The sequence below is a fragment of the Piliocolobus tephrosceles genome, chromosome 11, assembly GCF_002776525.5.
Source record: "Piliocolobus tephrosceles isolate RC106 chromosome 11, ASM277652v3, whole genome shotgun sequence".
NCBI classification, from domain to species: domain Eukaryota; kingdom Metazoa; phylum Chordata; class Mammalia; order Primates; family Cercopithecidae; genus Piliocolobus; species Piliocolobus tephrosceles.
In genome coordinates, this window is record NC_045444.1 from 118,580,480 (window position 1) to 118,597,610 (window position 17,131).

A 17,131-nucleotide genomic window follows, 5' to 3' on the forward strand; every position below is an offset into this window, starting at 1 on the left:
TTGTTCCTCCTTATTCTGCACAACGTACACCAGGCACAAAATATTGTTATATATATATATCAACTGTTATATATATAACAGTTACTGAGTGCTTACTGTGTTTTAGCCCCTGTGGCACTTTAACAGACATTAATTTCATTTAATCCTCCCATTAACTCCTTAGGGTAAGTTACATTTTACAGACAAGGAAATGTGACCTGTTTTATAATGCTGCCATTGTCCTGTATACCAGTCCTGTCCTGTCAGTTGTGTCCAAAATAACAGGGTTGGATTCACTCATAACTCACTGTAGGCCAGGCACGGTGGCTCATGCCTGTAATCCCAGCACTTTGGAAGGTCAAGGCAGGTGGATCATCTAAGGTCAGGAGTTCAAGACTAGCCTGACCAACATGGTGAAACCCTGTCTCTACTAAAAAATACAAAAATTAACCGGGCGTGGGGGCAGGTACCTGTAATCCCAGCTACTCTGGAGGCTGAGGCAGGAGAATCACTTGAACCTGGGAGGCAGAATTTGCAGTGAGCCAAGATTACACACTTGCACTCCCGCCTGGGTGACAGAGTGAGACTCCGTCTCGAAAACAAAAAACAAAAACAAAACTCACTCCAAGAGACAACAACAACAACAACAACAACAAAAACATTAATAGTATCTAACGGTTTTTTAAAAATGTACTTGTGCCAGGGCACTACATGTAAACATAACTCATATAAACTATTTCTGGTGTGCAAAGGAGGAAATTCAGAGACAAAGAGTAATTGTTCAGAGCCACATAGCTCAAGCTCATAGGATCTAGGTTTGAATTTAGATCTTGTGACTCCGGAGCTCATGCTATCTGTCATGCCTATGGATGGAAGCAGTGAAATTATATAAGGAGAGCTGTTTATCATTAGGCAACTTCTAAAATTTAAAACCCCTCACTGTCTATAACTGAATTATAAAATTTTCCACAACCCTCCCACTCTGGTTGGAACCCATGCACATGCACCCATCTTTCTTCCAGATCCCATCATACCTTGGTGGGAAGAGCTTGGCTTGGAGTCAAACTGGGTTCTGATGCCCCTCTACTAACCATCTCCTTGGATGAACCCTGGGATAAGTTACTTTACTTCTTTGAATTGCTGGTTGCTTTTCATTAAAACTCAGGATATTAACAAGCAGTGGGTTTCCGAAAGAAAAAAAAAACCCCTAGGATAATAATACTTTCCTCATGGGGTTGCTGAGACAAATGAATGGAGTACCTACTTCTCTCCATCCTTGTACCTTAATGAGATAGTACCTTATCTGACAGTGCCTTAATGGAACATTGGGTACTATTGTAATGGCTTCCTTACCATCTCCCTGCTTGTGTTTACACTGTCCTCCTCCCCTGTTCTTACCCCATCACTGCTCCCCATCTATGCTCTACATTGCCGCCTGAAGAAGATTTCTAAGATACAAATCCTAGGGACTTTCCGTTAATAGTTATGGTGGGCTATTATTCAGATACACCCTCCCACTGAAACAACTAAAAATATTTGGATTAAAAAAAAATCTCAAAGCATTAAAGAACTGATGGGCACTACCAGGTTAAAATTGGAATTGATAAGACATTGTAGATTTGACCACCAGTTGTCAGGGACAGAAATAAGGTCCAGACTCCTTGTAAGAAGCTGGAACCCCAAAGGCGTACACCCTCAGGGTAGACCTGAAACAGCAGCTCTCACATGGAAATGCAGCCCAGTTTCAAGCTGACTGGGTCAATCAAAGAATCTGAAGTCTTGAATTGGTTTAAGGACTGGTAGTGCCTCTGGGTATCTGGCAAAATCAAGTGGAAATTCTTTCAAAAGAAAGGTTTCTTCAACCTAGGTCTCGGATTATTCAGTGACTAGCACATAAATATAACCAGGCATCCAAGGAAATCGTACTTCAAAGACAAGAACCATAAGAAACCACAAACAACAGAAGCAGCCCTTCAAAAACATCATCAGGTACTAGAATCATCACAGTCTAAAAAATGTCTGTTTGAAATCAGACTTCAAAGACAAGAACCATAAGAAACCACAAACAACAGAAGTAGCCCTTCAAAAATATCATCAGATACTAGAATCACCACAGTCTAAAAAATGTCTATTACCTCTGTTTAAAGAAATAAATGATAACTTTGAAGGTAACTCTGAATTGTGACATAGCAAATTGGAAAAGAAACCAAAAAAACCTTCTAGAAATAAACATTAAATGAACGAAATTAAAAACTTAGTGAATGAGGAAAAGTATATGTTTGATTAAATATTTTGAAGAGAAAAAGTCAGTGGATAGATTTAGCAGCAGACTGGATAAAGTGGAAGAGAAAGTTAGCAAACTGGAAGACAGTAAGAAAAAAATTATCCAGACTATTGCATAGAGAGACAAATAGAAAATGCAGAGGAGAGAGCAAGAGACCTAGAGAACAAGGTTTAAATAAGTTGAATTAGAGTTCTAGAAGGAGGTGAGACAGAAAATGGGCAAAGGTGAAATTTGAAGACAATGGCTGAGATTTTCCATAGCAGCTGAGATACCATTAAGCAGACCAGTGATTGCAAGTATAATTTTTTTTAAAAAATACAAATTTAGATACACCAGGAGGAAATACTGAAAACCAAAGGCAAAGAGAAAAAAGCAGTAAAAAAAAGGAGAAAAAAAAAGATTATCTTCAAAGGAGCACTAGACTGACCAGGATAACCTTTTCTCATTGAATATAATTTAACCATTTCTCATTAAATATAATTCTGATCATATTATTCTCAGAATTTTCAATGGTTTTCCATTGCTAAAATATAAAATAGATACTCTTCAGAATGTCATATGAGGCCTTTCATGGTCTGGTCCCTGCACCTCGTTTATACACACAAGGCTTTCCTCCTACTCAGTTTACTCTTGCTTGTGTGCTTTTGCACACTCTCTTCTCCCTTTCTAGAATGCTCCCTAGTCCCATCCACCTAGCCATTTCCTACTCAACCCTTCCATTCTCAACTCAGGGTTTAGCTGCTCTGTCAAACTGCGGGGCTCCCATCTCATTGCCCTTAGCACACTGCTTGCCAGCAGTCACGAACATTGTGTGCTTTCAAAATTTGTTTGCATTTTTGCCTCCCTTCCAACATAGGAGCTCCCTGAGGACAGAGCTTGATACTCCATCGATATTCAGGATACTCACTGGGTTGACTCCAGCATTTCAGGAAGTCCCATGCCATTTAAATAATATCTTGATACGTTTTCATGGCTCTTTTCATAGTGCCCCAGTTCTTGCTAATGTGGAGAACAGGTCAGCACCGTCAGCACCAGCATCCTGCATGCTGTCATTGACTGGCTTCCCCTCTTCACTACCCTTCTTTCCTCAGTGAAGCTGGAATAACAATACCCACTTTACCCATAGTATAAGTTGTAAGTTGAAAGAGGTAATATAGGCGAGCATGCTGTGAAAATTCTTTGGCATCATACATTTTCACTAGCTCTATATCAGAGTGAAATTTGCTTAGGCCTAGGGATTTTGTGAAGAAAGGAGCTTATTGGTGCTCCTGAAGACTGTCCCTCCCAAGTCTTTGCCTTGACAGGAGCTAGATGTGGGGTCCTAGAATGATCCTAAGCACTCGTTATGCCCAGCAAGCGTGCAGCATCACAAATGATTATTCACAGTGTATGTTGCCTTGCCCCTGTGAGGACTTGTGTTTTCATTTCTACATTTCACTGGAGAGAGGGGGGCCCATAAGGTAAGTTTTCCATGTGGGTTTTGAGAGATCCAGAAGGGACATATTTTCATTTACAAATACATATTGCATTCTTTTCATTGAATTCTCTTTGGAAATTGTAAATTTCTGTGGCCCTTCATTCAGAGATTGAACAAGCTTGGATTTGTCAGCTTTGGACTTAAATCACTGCCACTATCTTAATTTGGGTTCTGATTGTGTCTCACCTAGATTCTAACCTTAGCTTTCTAAGATCTCTGCTACCATTGTCTCTTCATTCCAGGGTGCTACCAAATTCATAGCCCTAGAATACATGTGTGGTATATAACTCTCAAGAGAATAATTGCCCTGGCTTTTATGATGCTTTATAGGATAGTGTCCTAGCTTGTCAGTTTCATTGTCTGGGCCTGTATGTTAGAAAGTATATTCTGTAGAGAATAGCATTAAATCCTGAAATATCAATGACTTAAGAAAGAAGTTAATTTCTATCTCACGTAGAAGAAGATCAGAGACAGGCAGGCCAGGGCTTGTAGGATAGCTCCATTCTGTTGCGCTGCTCTGCAGAGTAGAAAACACCCTTGACCTGTGGCCTCTGGGACCAGGATGAGTGTTCAAGGTCCAGCTGTCAAATCCATATTCCAGGCCGCAGGATTGAGAAGATAGTGAAGGCTGGGCCTCTGCCCTGTAAGAGTATTCCTGGAAGTCACTAACAACACACTTTCCCCAGGATCTTGTTGCCTAAAATGTAGACATGCAGGGAAGTGGCTGAGGGATGTGGCCTTTTAACTAGGTGGCAGTATACCCAGCTAAAAATTGGAATTCTTTTTACTAGGAAAGAAGAGGCTGGATAATTGGGCAGTAACTAGTCCCTCCCACGGGGCCATTCTACCAGCCTTATTTCCCCCCTATTCTAGTCCTTCCCCACGCAGCATTGTGTCCCCCAACCTGTTAGTAGCTACCATAAATCTTTTACTGGGCCTTTACCATGGCAGGCCTGCTCATAGATCTAGGCCTTTCACAAGTTCTGGCCTTTGTTTGGAGCGGCCTTCAACTTCCTTATTTCTCTTTGAAACATCTATATCTATATATCCTTCAAGCCTCAACTTACTTCCTCAGTGAGTTTTCTTCATTAACAGTGATAGAACATTATCCCTTACTTTTGCGTATAGCAGTGTGGTGCACTGAAAGAGTTTCATGGATTTAGTGGTTGCACAGATCTGCGTTTGAATATCCTCTCTCCAGGTTGGGCTGGAAAGTTTCTCAGCATATAAATTGTATGTAAAGCAACAGCCCAGGTCTATCTTCTGAGTTCCAGACCTTCATTTTGAATTGCTTACTCAGTTTCTTCACTTAAAAGTCTCATATGTGACCTCTCAAATAGAACCACCTCCGAAACAGAATTACTGATCTTTACCCCTTCTTCTCGTCTTTCCTGTGCCATAAGTGATGCCACTACCAACCAAGTTGCTGGTGTCGGAAAGCTGGAAATAATCCTTGACTTCTTGATAATCCTTAAGCTCTTATATGTAATTATCACCAAGACTATTCAATTCCAAAATATATCTTAATTCCATCTCCAGTGCCTGCATCACAGCTCCATCCTCTCATGTCTTGACTATTGCAGTAGCTTTTAACTGGTCTCCCTACACCCACTGTTAGCCTGCTCTTATCTTGCCCTGGTCAATGTTGCTCTCTTGCACAGAATCCTTAACCATCTTGCCGTTGTACTTAAATTCTGGCTTTTTGTATTCTGCAAGGCCCACACCTGACTTGGCACCCATCTGCCTCTCATTCTTATCTCTAGCCATGCCCATTCTTGCTGACTCTGCTCCAGCCATGTCTCATGGTCTTTGTTCTGGTCCTTGATTGTGTGAAGAACTTCCTGCCTTTGCCCTTTCCTGTGTGCCATTCCTATCCTGGGTCTCTCATTCTCTTCTTCACTCCTGTATACGCTGTCCTTATGTCTCAATTTAAATTCTCTCCCTGATCTCTAATCTAAATCATATGTCCTTTCCCGCTTCTTTTTGGGATTATTCTTTCCTTGTTAGCATTTATCACGGTTTTTATTTTTATTTTTTTTTGAGACGGGGTTTCACTGTGTCGCCAGGACTGTGGTGCAGTAGCATGATCCTGACTCACTGCAGCCTCTACTTCCTGGGCTCAAGTGATTGTCCCACCTCAACCTCCCAGGTAGCTGGGACCACAGGTGTACACCGTCACACCTGGCAAATTTTTTTTGTATTTTTTGCAGAGACAGGGTTTTGCCATGTTGCCCAGGCTGGTCTTGAACTCCTGGGTTGAAGTGATCCTTCCACTTCAGCCTCCCAAAGTGCTGGGATTACAGGTGTGAGCCAACATGCCCAACCTATAATTTTATATTTATTGAGTGATTATTTATATAATATTCCCACGTTAGTCTATAGGGCTGGGATCAAATTTCTTTTAACACTGGATCTTCAATGCCCAGTGTTCAATAAATACACATGGAATAAATGAATAATAAGTGATCTTATGATTAAACAATGTAGTAGAGTCTCATTAAATTGACGACTTTGCTAATTTTTTTTTTTTTTTTTTTTTTTTTTTTTTGAGACAGGTTATTGCTTTTTTACCCAGGCTGGAATGCAGTGGTGCAACCTCGTCTCACTGCAGCCTTGAATTCCCAGGCTAAGGTGATCTTCCCACCTCAGCCTCCTGAGTAGCTGGGACATATAGGCAAGCGCTGCCATGCCCAACTAAATTTTATATTTTTAGTAGAGATAGGGTTTCGCCATGTTGCCCAGGCTGGTCTTGAACTCCAAGGCTCTAGTCATCCTTCTGCCTTGGCCTCCCAAAGCATTGGGATTACAGGTATGAGCCACCCTAGACCAGCCGACAACTTTACTATTCAGTGTGGCAAGACATGGTTGATGGAAATGTATTAAGGTGATTCACCTTTTCATCCTGACATTGTGTTTCTTTATATCCATTGACCGTTATCTATGATTCTCACCTGTAAGGCTTTAAAGCTTGGTTTAATTTATTAGAATGTAACTTTGTCTGAAGAAAGCCTCATTTCTGCCAGGATACCCTTCTGAAGATAGAACCTGAAAAGGTCATGTTCAGTCTGATAGGAAATCATGATTGGGCCCACTTCTATAGCTTGCCTTCTCTCTTTAGATGTAATTTGGTATAACATTTTGAACAGTTGACTTGCTGTTGTTGGGATGGAATTTGAGATAACAGTCATTTGAAGATGGAGCCATCAGTGATCATCATAGAAAGTTGTTTGCCCAGGATTTAGGCTGCCTTGGAAACACAGTCCTCTCACTGCAATGTCTTGATTGCTAGCATTTGAGACCAAACTAGTGTCAAATATCTAAGTAGAGGATACTTATTCATGGTAATTCCACGCTTTGATGTTTTTCCTCAATTACCTTGTTCTGCAGAGCACGTTGGTGACGTATGTTATGGAACAAACAGATCAACAACCTGTGTGGTTTTTTTTCTCTCTACAATTATAAAAAATGTTGTTCTAAAAGCATCTGACGATTTTGGAATCCTGAATTATGGGTTTAAAAGAAAAGATGAACCTTGCTGATGTCCTCTTTCACTGATAGACAGGGCAATTTACAATAGGAAAGTTTGTGTTTGCTTTTACTTTTTGGAAAACAATGAGGATTCTGCATTCAGAGGGCACTTCAGTAGGTAGATTTCAGCATAGATGGAAAAGCAAACAGTTGATCATTCTTAAACCCCAGTAGGTCAGATCATGTCAGTGTTTCCAGAGTACGCCCAGAATGGTAAAAGTTGGCTTTAAGTTGAGTTTTTGCTAAAAGGCAGCCAGTCCTGAAAAGGATTGATTTATTTATTTTGGCCTTGGCGACATCTAAATGATGATAAGTGCAAGTTTCTCTTAGCTCTCTGGAGAGGCTCCCACGTAAATTGGTTGTGACCTCTAGGATCCAGAATCCCTAACATAGTTGGATAAGAATATTTTGTGGGGAAATCTAATTAACAAGTAAAGATTCAAAATTTTAAATGTTTAGAAGTGTGTAATTTGCTACTTTTGTTCATGAGTGTTTTTAATACTTCTGGTAGAGAGCCTAACTGCCTCTTTCCTCGGGAGATGTGGTTTCAGTTTCTTGGGTGAATGTGCATTTTATAAGTTTTTTAAGAAAGGAAATTAAACATTAAAAGACTTTAAGTACTTTACTCTTTACATAATGTCACTAAGAAAAAGCCAGGAAAATCAGGGTTGGGTTTTTAAATTTATTTATTTAATAAATATAATCTATTTTCCACCATTTTGTTTGTTATGGCTGGTACCAAAGTACTTTTAAAAGTTAACATTTATTATGATTTTGTTTTATTTCAGCAGATGTGCATAATAAATTAACCTATCTCTATTCTTCATTTTGGGCTGGGGCAGCATTTAACATCCAGGTTTTTGGCATTTTGACACACAGACTATTTAGTTTAATTCAGCATAGTTTGATGTTCTCCACTTGTATGATATTTATGATAGTATGTGAATAATGTTAAGTAGATAAAATGTGGTCTGCTGAGGCTGAATGCTCAGTATGAGTATAATACAAGTATGTGACAGGTCCACTGGGGCCTGGGGTTCTTCTGTAAAGTGAGTAGTTTGGGGTAACTGGTATCCAAGCATCCTTCTAGATTGAATTTTAAAATCCCACTAATTGATATGCGTCTAGTTGATGCCTCCTCTTCTCTCTTTGTCTTTTTAATGTAGGAAGAGAGGATGGTGATGCACCGGTTACAAGAGATGAGACCACCTGCATTTCACAAGACACAAGAGCTTTACCGGAGAAATCCCTGCAAAGATCAGCAAAGGTCATTGCCTACAGATTTTCTTCACATGTCCAAATGGCTTTCACCTGAGCTACTTGTTGAAGATCTTGTGTGATTCAGTCAGGACTGTATTTGTTCATTTAATCAGAAAAGTTAGAGCAGAGAATCATAAAAAGTGAATTAAAAAAAAATAACTTTAAACATATAAATATGAATCCATCTGCCTGCCTTTGGATAAGGGATCAGGGCCTTTTCTTTGAGTGTGGGTGTGTTGATTGGAGTTCTATGTTATCTTTCTTGCTTAAACCACACTTGTAACGCAGCACTTATCACTTCCAGTTTTGGTGGAGTGAGTGGAGTGAGAATTAGACACTGGAGAAGAAGTATGAATATAGACTCTCTTCAGATTTGTACAGTTTTTGCTCCAGTTCTTTTTTTATTGTTACCATGCCCATACCTAATTTAAAAATAATTTTTAATGTCTTTTTTAGTTTTTCCAAAGTATTCAATTTAGTTATGAAACAATTGTTTTTATATTTCTATTTCACCATTTTGCACAATTCACTTGTATTCTTTAATTATATAAGCTAGTGTCATTTTCAGATGTGGGATGAAACACAGCTGACTTCTTTTTTTTGTTTGAGACGGAGTTTCACTGTTTTTGCCCAGGCTGGAGTGCAATGGTGAGATCTTGGCTCACTGCAACCTCTGCCTCCCTGGTTCAAGCGATTCTTCTGCCTCCCGAGTAGCTGGGATTACAGGCGTGCACCACCAGGCCTGGCTAATTTTTTGTATTTTTAGTAGAAACAGGGTTTCGCCAGGCTGGTCTCGAACTCCTGACCTCATGATCTGCCCGCCTCGGCCTCCCAAAGTACTGGGATTACAGGTGTGAGCCCACACGCTTGACCAAACACAGCTGACTTCTAACTGTGCAGATAGCTCATAGTGGTAGAAATGGTGAAGGGCAAAGTGTAAAGTGGCATAATGGCATGAGACTTTATGTTTCAGAAGCATCCATCAGTATGTTTCATCTGGGAATGCAGTGTGCTTACTCTACCCAGCAAGTTGGTTAGCAGAGTATTGCTCTTGCATACTGACATGAGGAATTTCTAAATCATACTCTGTGTATTTGAATACTAACTCTGCTCCAGGCAACATGTTAGATGTGGGAGATGAGAATGAATGGAAAGCCTGGGGATGGATCTGGCTCACAGACCTATTTTGTTTGACCTTGCAGTAATTAAAAATTTTGACTTCATGGCTTTCAGCAAAAAAAAAAAAAAAAAGAGTCATCGGTGGGCGGGGGTGGGGGTGTTCATATTAAAAATTAGACTTTTTGTCTTCTCTTGTCAAAACATTTGGTAACACTGGGCCAAATTCCTAAATGACTGCAGTCAGAGCTGAGTAGAGGCAGCCCTGGAACCTGTGTTCTGTGATTTGCTACTGCCCTCCAAACATGTTTTCCCTCTCCCTTCTCCCTCGTCCCTATCTCCCTTTCTTTTGGATAATGTTTTTAGTGGATTCAACCAAAAATCACAAGGCAAAACAGCACTTGCCTGTGAAACTTATGCTATGGTAGAGTCATTTCCATGACAATTAACATTATATGAATTGCAGCTAATGTAGTAATGTCAACCTACTTTATACACTTCTGTGCTGTCAAACATTAAAACAAGAAACAAGAATTTCCAGTTCAGACAAGATGGCATAGATCTGTTTTTTCTTGCTCCTCCCACTGAGGATAACTGTAAACCCTGGAAAAAACAAGAGGCAACCAAAGGAGAATTCAGAAAGGTGAAAAGAGGAAGGCAAACTAGTTTCGCCGGTACTAGAGAAACATCATTAACAGCAGGGACCTCGCAATCCCCCACCACCAACAGCAACAACAGAAGGTGGCCCAAGCGCAGTGTTTCTGAATGCCAACCTGGCAATAGAGGGTGGTCCAGCTAGACTCATTCTCACCCAGATCTAACAGAAATCCCTCCAGCAACACCAGGCAATCCATAGCACCTGTAAAGAGCCCTAATGACAATAAGTGGTTAAGAGAAGGGCTTTCCTTCCTCCCTGGACCTGCAGCTTCTCTTTCCCACCAAGAGACATCAGGTATCTGAGTGGCTCCAACAAGAAGGATTCTAGAAGTGGCCCAGCCCAGGAAGCCTGTTTGTTTCTGTGGGGCTGAGACTGTCTTCTGCTCAGAGGCACTGAACATCCAGAGATGCTGGACATCTAGCCAGAAAACACCAGGAAAGGTGATCTGACTACAGCATGCCGTCAGGTATGGGAAGCCCCCATGTTCTCACAGGCAAGAGAACTTCCCTCCTTCACCCAGAGATACCACACAGCTGGGTGGCATTAGCAAAGGAGATCTGGTCGTAATGTGTGTGTGGTCCACAAAACCTCTTTATCCTTGTGGACCAGAGACTTCCCTCTTCCACTCAGAAACACTGGGCAGCCAGGTAGCACCATTAAGGAGATCTTGCCACAACAAGAATCCCAAAATGGGAAGGCTCTTTGTCCTTGCAGGCTGGAGATCCCCATTCCACACTTAGACCAGGTGGCCTGGCTTGGGGAATTTCTTTCCACCCACATAGGCAGTACCAGTAGAGACCAGCGGGAGCCCCAGTGATACCATATAAACCAAACATACCAAGATAGCACTGCAAAGGCTGTTTTCCAAGGAAATTGTCATTGAAACTACAGCCCACAAAAGTAGGTCAGGACCTGCATGCTGAACCTCAACAGGGTGTGTGACTGCCTTCTAAAATAAAAGATTTAAATGAGACCCAGAGTGTCTTAACATGATAACCGAAAGGTCCAGGTACAATTGGAAACCACCTGTCATACCAAGAACAGGAAGATCACAACGTGAATGAGAAGACAATCATTTGATGTCCGCACTGAGCTCTTGCAGTTACCCAACAATGATTTCAAAATAGTCATCATAAAAGTGCTTCAATAAGCGATTAAAAACTTTCTTCAAACCTTTGAGAAAATAGAAAATCTCAGCAAAGATTTAGAAATTATAAAAAGGCCGGGCGCGGTGGCTCACGCCTGTAATCCCAGCACTTTGGAAGGACAATCCCAGCACTTTGGAAGGACCTATCACCTGAGGTCAGAAGTTCAAGACCAGCCTGGCCAACATGGCAAAACCCTGTTTCTACTAAAAACATACAAAAATTAGCTGGGTGCAGTGGCACGTGCCTGTAATCCCAGCTACTGGGGAGGCTGAGACAGGAGAATCACTTGAACCCAGGAGACGAAGGTTGCAGTGAGCCGAGATCATGCCACTATATTCTAGCCCGGGTAACAGAGCAAGATTCTGTCTCAAAAAAAAAAAAAAAAAAAAATTATAAAAAGGACCAAATGGGAATTATAGTCCTGCGAAGTACAATAACAGAAGTAAAAACACTATTGGATAGGCTCAGTAGTAGAGACGACACAACAGAGAATCATTGAACTTGAGGACAGATCAGTAGAATTTACCCAATCTGAACAAAGAAAGTATAGACTGAAAAAAATTGAACAGAGCCTCAGGGAGTTGTGGGACAACAAAAAGATTGAACATTGAGAAAACTGGAGCCGTGGGAGAGGATCAAGAGAGTGAAGATGAAAGGAGAGATTGTGCAGAATGGGGACAGGTGAAAATATACCTTCAGAGAATTTAAGGTTCTAGCAAAAGTTGTATAACAATGTATAATGCTATCCATCTGTACAATTGTAATTTCTTTGCTGATCAACTCTATACCTTGCGTTTAAGGTTAGAGAATACTGGTGGCTGAAATGTTCCGGGACTGAAGGTTTTTAGGGTGAGTTGGTGGAAGGATCAGAAGAGAAGGCATTTGACAGCTTGAGTAAGAAGATTTGAGGTGATAGAATATGGTGGCTCAAGGCTGGATGCAGTGACTCATGCCCATAATCCTAGCATTTTCAGAGGCCGAGACGGGCAGATCTCTTGAGGTCAGGAGTTTGACACCAGCCTGGACAACATAGTGAAACCCTGTCTCTACTAAATAAACAAATTATCCAGGAGTGGTGACTGGTGACACGTCTGTGGTCCCAGAAACTCAGGAGACTGAGGCAGGATTGCTTGAACCTGGGAGGCAGAGGTTGCAGTGAGCCAAGATCACACCACTGCACTTCAGTCTGGGTGACAGAGCAAGGCTGTCTCCAAAGGAAAAAAAAAGTGTACATGTGGTATTGATATTGTGCGTGCGCGCGCGTGCACACACACACACACACACACACACACACACACACACAGTGGCTCTGGGAAGGGAGGAAAGGATTCGAGGCTTAGACGTAGCTTACAGACTTGGAGAACAGGCAACGGTTAAAGGTGCTAGAAGTCTTGATGTGGTGAAAAAGCCTGTGGAGTGCAGCACTGGAGAACAAGTGAGCTGTGTGATGGATTTGTCAGAGAGCGGGTGTTGGAATTGGACTAGTTCCAGATGATGCTGAGGTGTGGCCATGAGGACGAGTTGCTGAAGTCAAATAGAAGTGAAGGTTGCTGAAGAGATGGCGGAACGGTGAGGACAGGATGTTGACTAAGTTACTCACCTGGGTAGACGTGGGGAGGGCCAGACTGTAAGCCAGATTTCACAGAGTAACCAGGAGGCCAGGAGATGATAATAACAAGAAGGGGACCACTTGAACCAGAAGAGGGTGCACATACATGCATGAGGCTGGAAGAGTAAAGGTCTGGGCGTGGCGGTGCAGCATGGGAAAACACGGACATCAATTTCAGGGGCTGTATGTGGGAAAAGGAGCATCCTCTTCCCAAATGGGCTGGGGAAGACAGTCCTTAGGACGGATAGTTACATGCAAGGGGGAGGGGGGCGTCCCACAGCCTTCTTGAAAGAGGGTATAGTGGTTTGTTTAAAATAGATGTTTTTCAGGGAAGAAGGGAAGAGTTAAGAGGGAAAAAGTAGAGCATGTTTTGGGAGTGAGCTTGCATGAGAAGACGGGTGCCCTAAGGTGCTTTCCTGTGGGGGTAGTAGCTGGGAGTGACTGGGGGAGAGGTGTGGTGCACTCAACTGGTTTGGAGGTTTCCTGCAAATGGGCTGAGAGTCCACATGGAGTCAGGGACATAGAGAAGAACAGCAGCCAGCTCAACTGCAGGCTGAATCTTTGTTCAGGGGTCTGGTGGGATGTCGGCAAGCAGTTCTGAGGAAGGGATGAACCTGCAGACTGGCTACAGTGGGTAAAGGAAGCACTGCAGGAGGAGTGCGTTCCGGGGGTGGGGAGTGGGTGAGGGAGAAGACTCATTTTCTCGGAGAATACTTCTCTCTCAATGGAAATCGCATGTGTATATGGTGGAGTCGTGACCTCAGTCTTCATCTAGTCAAATTAGAGCTTGGGTTTAATCTTGGAAAGAAGGAAGATCAAGTATTTCTCCTTTCAGCTGTTGAAGACATAATTAAGAGAAGTAATTTATATCTAATAACCCTTTTTCTTTTAAAAAAATCACCTACTGTGTTGTTTCTGTGAGATACTGGTATTGTTCATGGGAGAAAAGTATAATGTGGAACAAATACCTGGAGCTGTACTTCCCTGCTGGAGTCCCACATGTCTTTATAAGACACAGGTCATGGTAATAAAGCTCTTTGATTTAATTCATCCATGTATTACACAATTTTTCTTGGATATATATACTTACTAGATACTTGTTGCTACTTAAATATAGATTACTTAGTCACAGATCATCACTGAGAGGCACTTATTTTGACCTAGAAAAACTGCTGGTTCCTGCTAGTTGATCAAATTATAACCTGTTGACCTCTCCCAAGTGTAATTCAGTACTGCAGATAAACAACATTGACTGTATCTTTGGTGTTTTTAGGTGGTTTACATCTTGGAGAAAAAACATTCTCGAGCAGCAACCGGCTTCCTCAAACTCTTGGCTGATAAGAACAGCGAACTGTTTAAGAAATACGCCCTGTTTTCTCCCTCAGACCACCGAGTGCCTAGAATTTATGTGCCTCTCAAGGACTGTCCCCAGGACTTTGTGGCACGGCCTAAAGATTATGCCAACACACTCTTCATCTGCCGCATTGTGGACTGGAAGGAGGACTGCAATTTTGCCCTGGGGTAGGTGATCTCTGGTAGGAAAAACTACAGGTCACAGGCAGAACTCAGTTTAGGTGGTCCTTAGGTAAACTTTTTGTGTATTTTAATTATTATTTCTTTATTGAAGCATAGTTTCTGGTGTATTTTGGTCCTGATTCTTCAGAAGTCACTCTTAGCTGCCACCTCAACTGGTTGCCTGTATGTTCCTTGAATTACCAGGCAGTCACATTCTTGTTTGTGTTTTTTGGTGTAAAACATGAGCATATTCTGAGCCTCTACTTATTTAGTTAATGTCATGTGTCCTATTTGTACTTGTACACAGATAATTCATTGCGTCAAACAACCAGTCCTCTCCTTGCAGATACTAGTGTTAAACCATGCAAAGTCTAGGCATATTCAGGAGACCCCAGGTTCCTTTGCTTTAAAATATGAACATGAAGGTATATTTGAATGGCATTCTTTTTTGGTATTGAATTCGCCTATGGCATTAAAAACTACCCTATTGTAAGAAGGAAAGGTGTACCATGTTTTTGTGGAAGCTGTCAGAAATCAGTCTAACTTAAATATACATGACACAGTCCCAGAGCATCATGGATGGCCACTTCATTTTGATCTGAAGAAACTGCTGGACCTAATTGCTTCATCAAATGCTATGCCTGTTTTCTTCTTAGAACTGGTATTCATGTTGAAAGAAAAGCATTAAGTTTTAGCTATGTCATTAAGTGTTTATTATAGATGATGTCTGGTTTATGCTTCACAGGAAATGACTATAAAGGTATACAATCTAGAAAAGAGCCTGTTGATTTACTTTTATTCTAGTTTCATGTCTTGCTTGTTGGTCATCTCACTTGTACAGGATGTACCCTCCTGGGAATGTCCTATGGTTAGGAGAGTGAGCACTGCATGGATGGCTACAATGTGCTGCTTGTATCAGGTTTATTCTATACTTAGCTTCTTATGCCTAGCAAAATAAGCCAAATCAAATGTGTGTGTTATATATATAAGAGTGTTTCATATATAAGAAACACTACCCTGTGCCACTTTTTCAGTTATATGAAGATTGGTGTGATTTAAATGATCTCATAGCTACTTAGGAACAGTTCTACTTTCTTTTTTTCCTCTCAAGTGGTGTGATTGCAATGTCATCATTTTAAAGCCTAACTCATTATCCAAAAGTGATGTCAACCCCTTGAGCCCTAAATAGTCCTTCTTACAAGCTTGCCAGTTTCTCACCATCAAATCAAAAGGCCCAGTAACGATTGTGCCACCTGGTCCTGTTGATTGTGCAGCCACACTCTGTTTGGCAGTAAAAGAGGAAGACTTTCACATCAAACCAGGAAATCCAGCCTTGTTTTTTATCTGCCTTTCTGTCGTATCCCATTGTGTGTACTTGATTGGACTGCTTCCTTAGTTTTCAGGTTGTAAGGGTGTAGTCAGGAAATCTTCATAGTATGAGTTTCTCTTATTACTTTCATGGTCTTCTAGGTCTTTTTTAATTTTTATTTTTTTATAGCTGAGCCATTACTTCATCAGGAACCCTTTTCTTGAAGGTAAAATACAACAAAAAGGGAGTCAGGGCTTTGAAGCCTCAAGCACATTTGCTGGATCTAAAGAAATAATATTTAAAGATGATAGTCATATATTAATTATATAATTTTCAAAATAAAAAATGAAGATAATCATATTTAGATGGAAACATCATGTTTTTTCTCTACCTTCTTAATATAAGGATATAAAAATTATCATTTATGAAAATATGCCTTTTAAAATCTTTGTGAAAAAGAGAAAATTTATTTTAAGAAGTAAAATATGGTAGGTTTTCCTAATGAATATCTCAGATGACGTCTGTTGTATGAGGGGTGAGGGCTGCAGCTGTTGAGTATGTTGGTGGTCGCCTTGCCATTTTGTTCTGGTTATCCGTTACTGATCTTTAAGAACTGAGGTCACTGTTTCTTAATCAGAACATGCTGTGCTATGACTGCCTAGGTTTCCTCCTTTATCTTTGCCAGGCTTTGACCAGGAGTGTGATGGGAATACCTGCTGTGGGTACGAAAGTGTATGGTTAGCTTCCGTAAAAACTATCCCTAAAAGTCAAGTTTAGCTAAGGTGGCTTCCTTCTGAATTTCTTCCCTACTCCTATACTTCTATCCTTGAAAGTATTGGACTTGCTTTGCCTATGTAATTGCTTCTAGTTATTCAAGTTCAAAGTCATTTACCTCTTCTGTAGTTATGTTTAGTTCACCAGACAGGTTTTGATTCAACTATGTGTAAAGTACTGTGCTATATTATCTGAGAAATACAGTGGTAAACAAGCTATGGATTCGTTATTTAAGGAACTTATAGTCTAATGCAAAAGGATTTTTGCATATACATATATCATAGGGATAATTTGATTCTAAGGAGTGGAATCCCACTTGAGCTAATTTAAATAAAAGTAGAGATTAATATAAGAAGCTGGTGAGCAGGAAATTGAGAAAGTCTCATGAGAAAATCAGAACTAACAAGGCAACAAAGGAACCACAGTTTCTCTTTCACCCCTGTGACTAGCCCAGCCACCACACAGTATCTTTTC

At 41.0% G+C, this 17,131-nt stretch overlaps 1 protein-coding gene across 2 annotated transcripts in view; it reads left to right on the forward strand.

Moving 5' to 3' along the window:
• Nucleotides 1–17,131, forward strand: part of DIS3L2 (DIS3 like 3'-5' exoribonuclease 2) — a 351,252-nt gene that overhangs the window by 168,886 nt on the left and 165,235 nt on the right. For both annotated transcript variants that reach the window (XM_023193873.2, XM_023193874.2), the window contains 2 exons: nt 8,435–8,535; nt 14,333–14,580. In XM_023193873.2, coding sequence (XP_023049641.1) covers nt 8,435–8,535; nt 14,333–14,580 — 349 coding nt within the window. The remainder of the gene's footprint in view (nt 1–8,434; nt 8,536–14,332; nt 14,581–17,131) is intronic.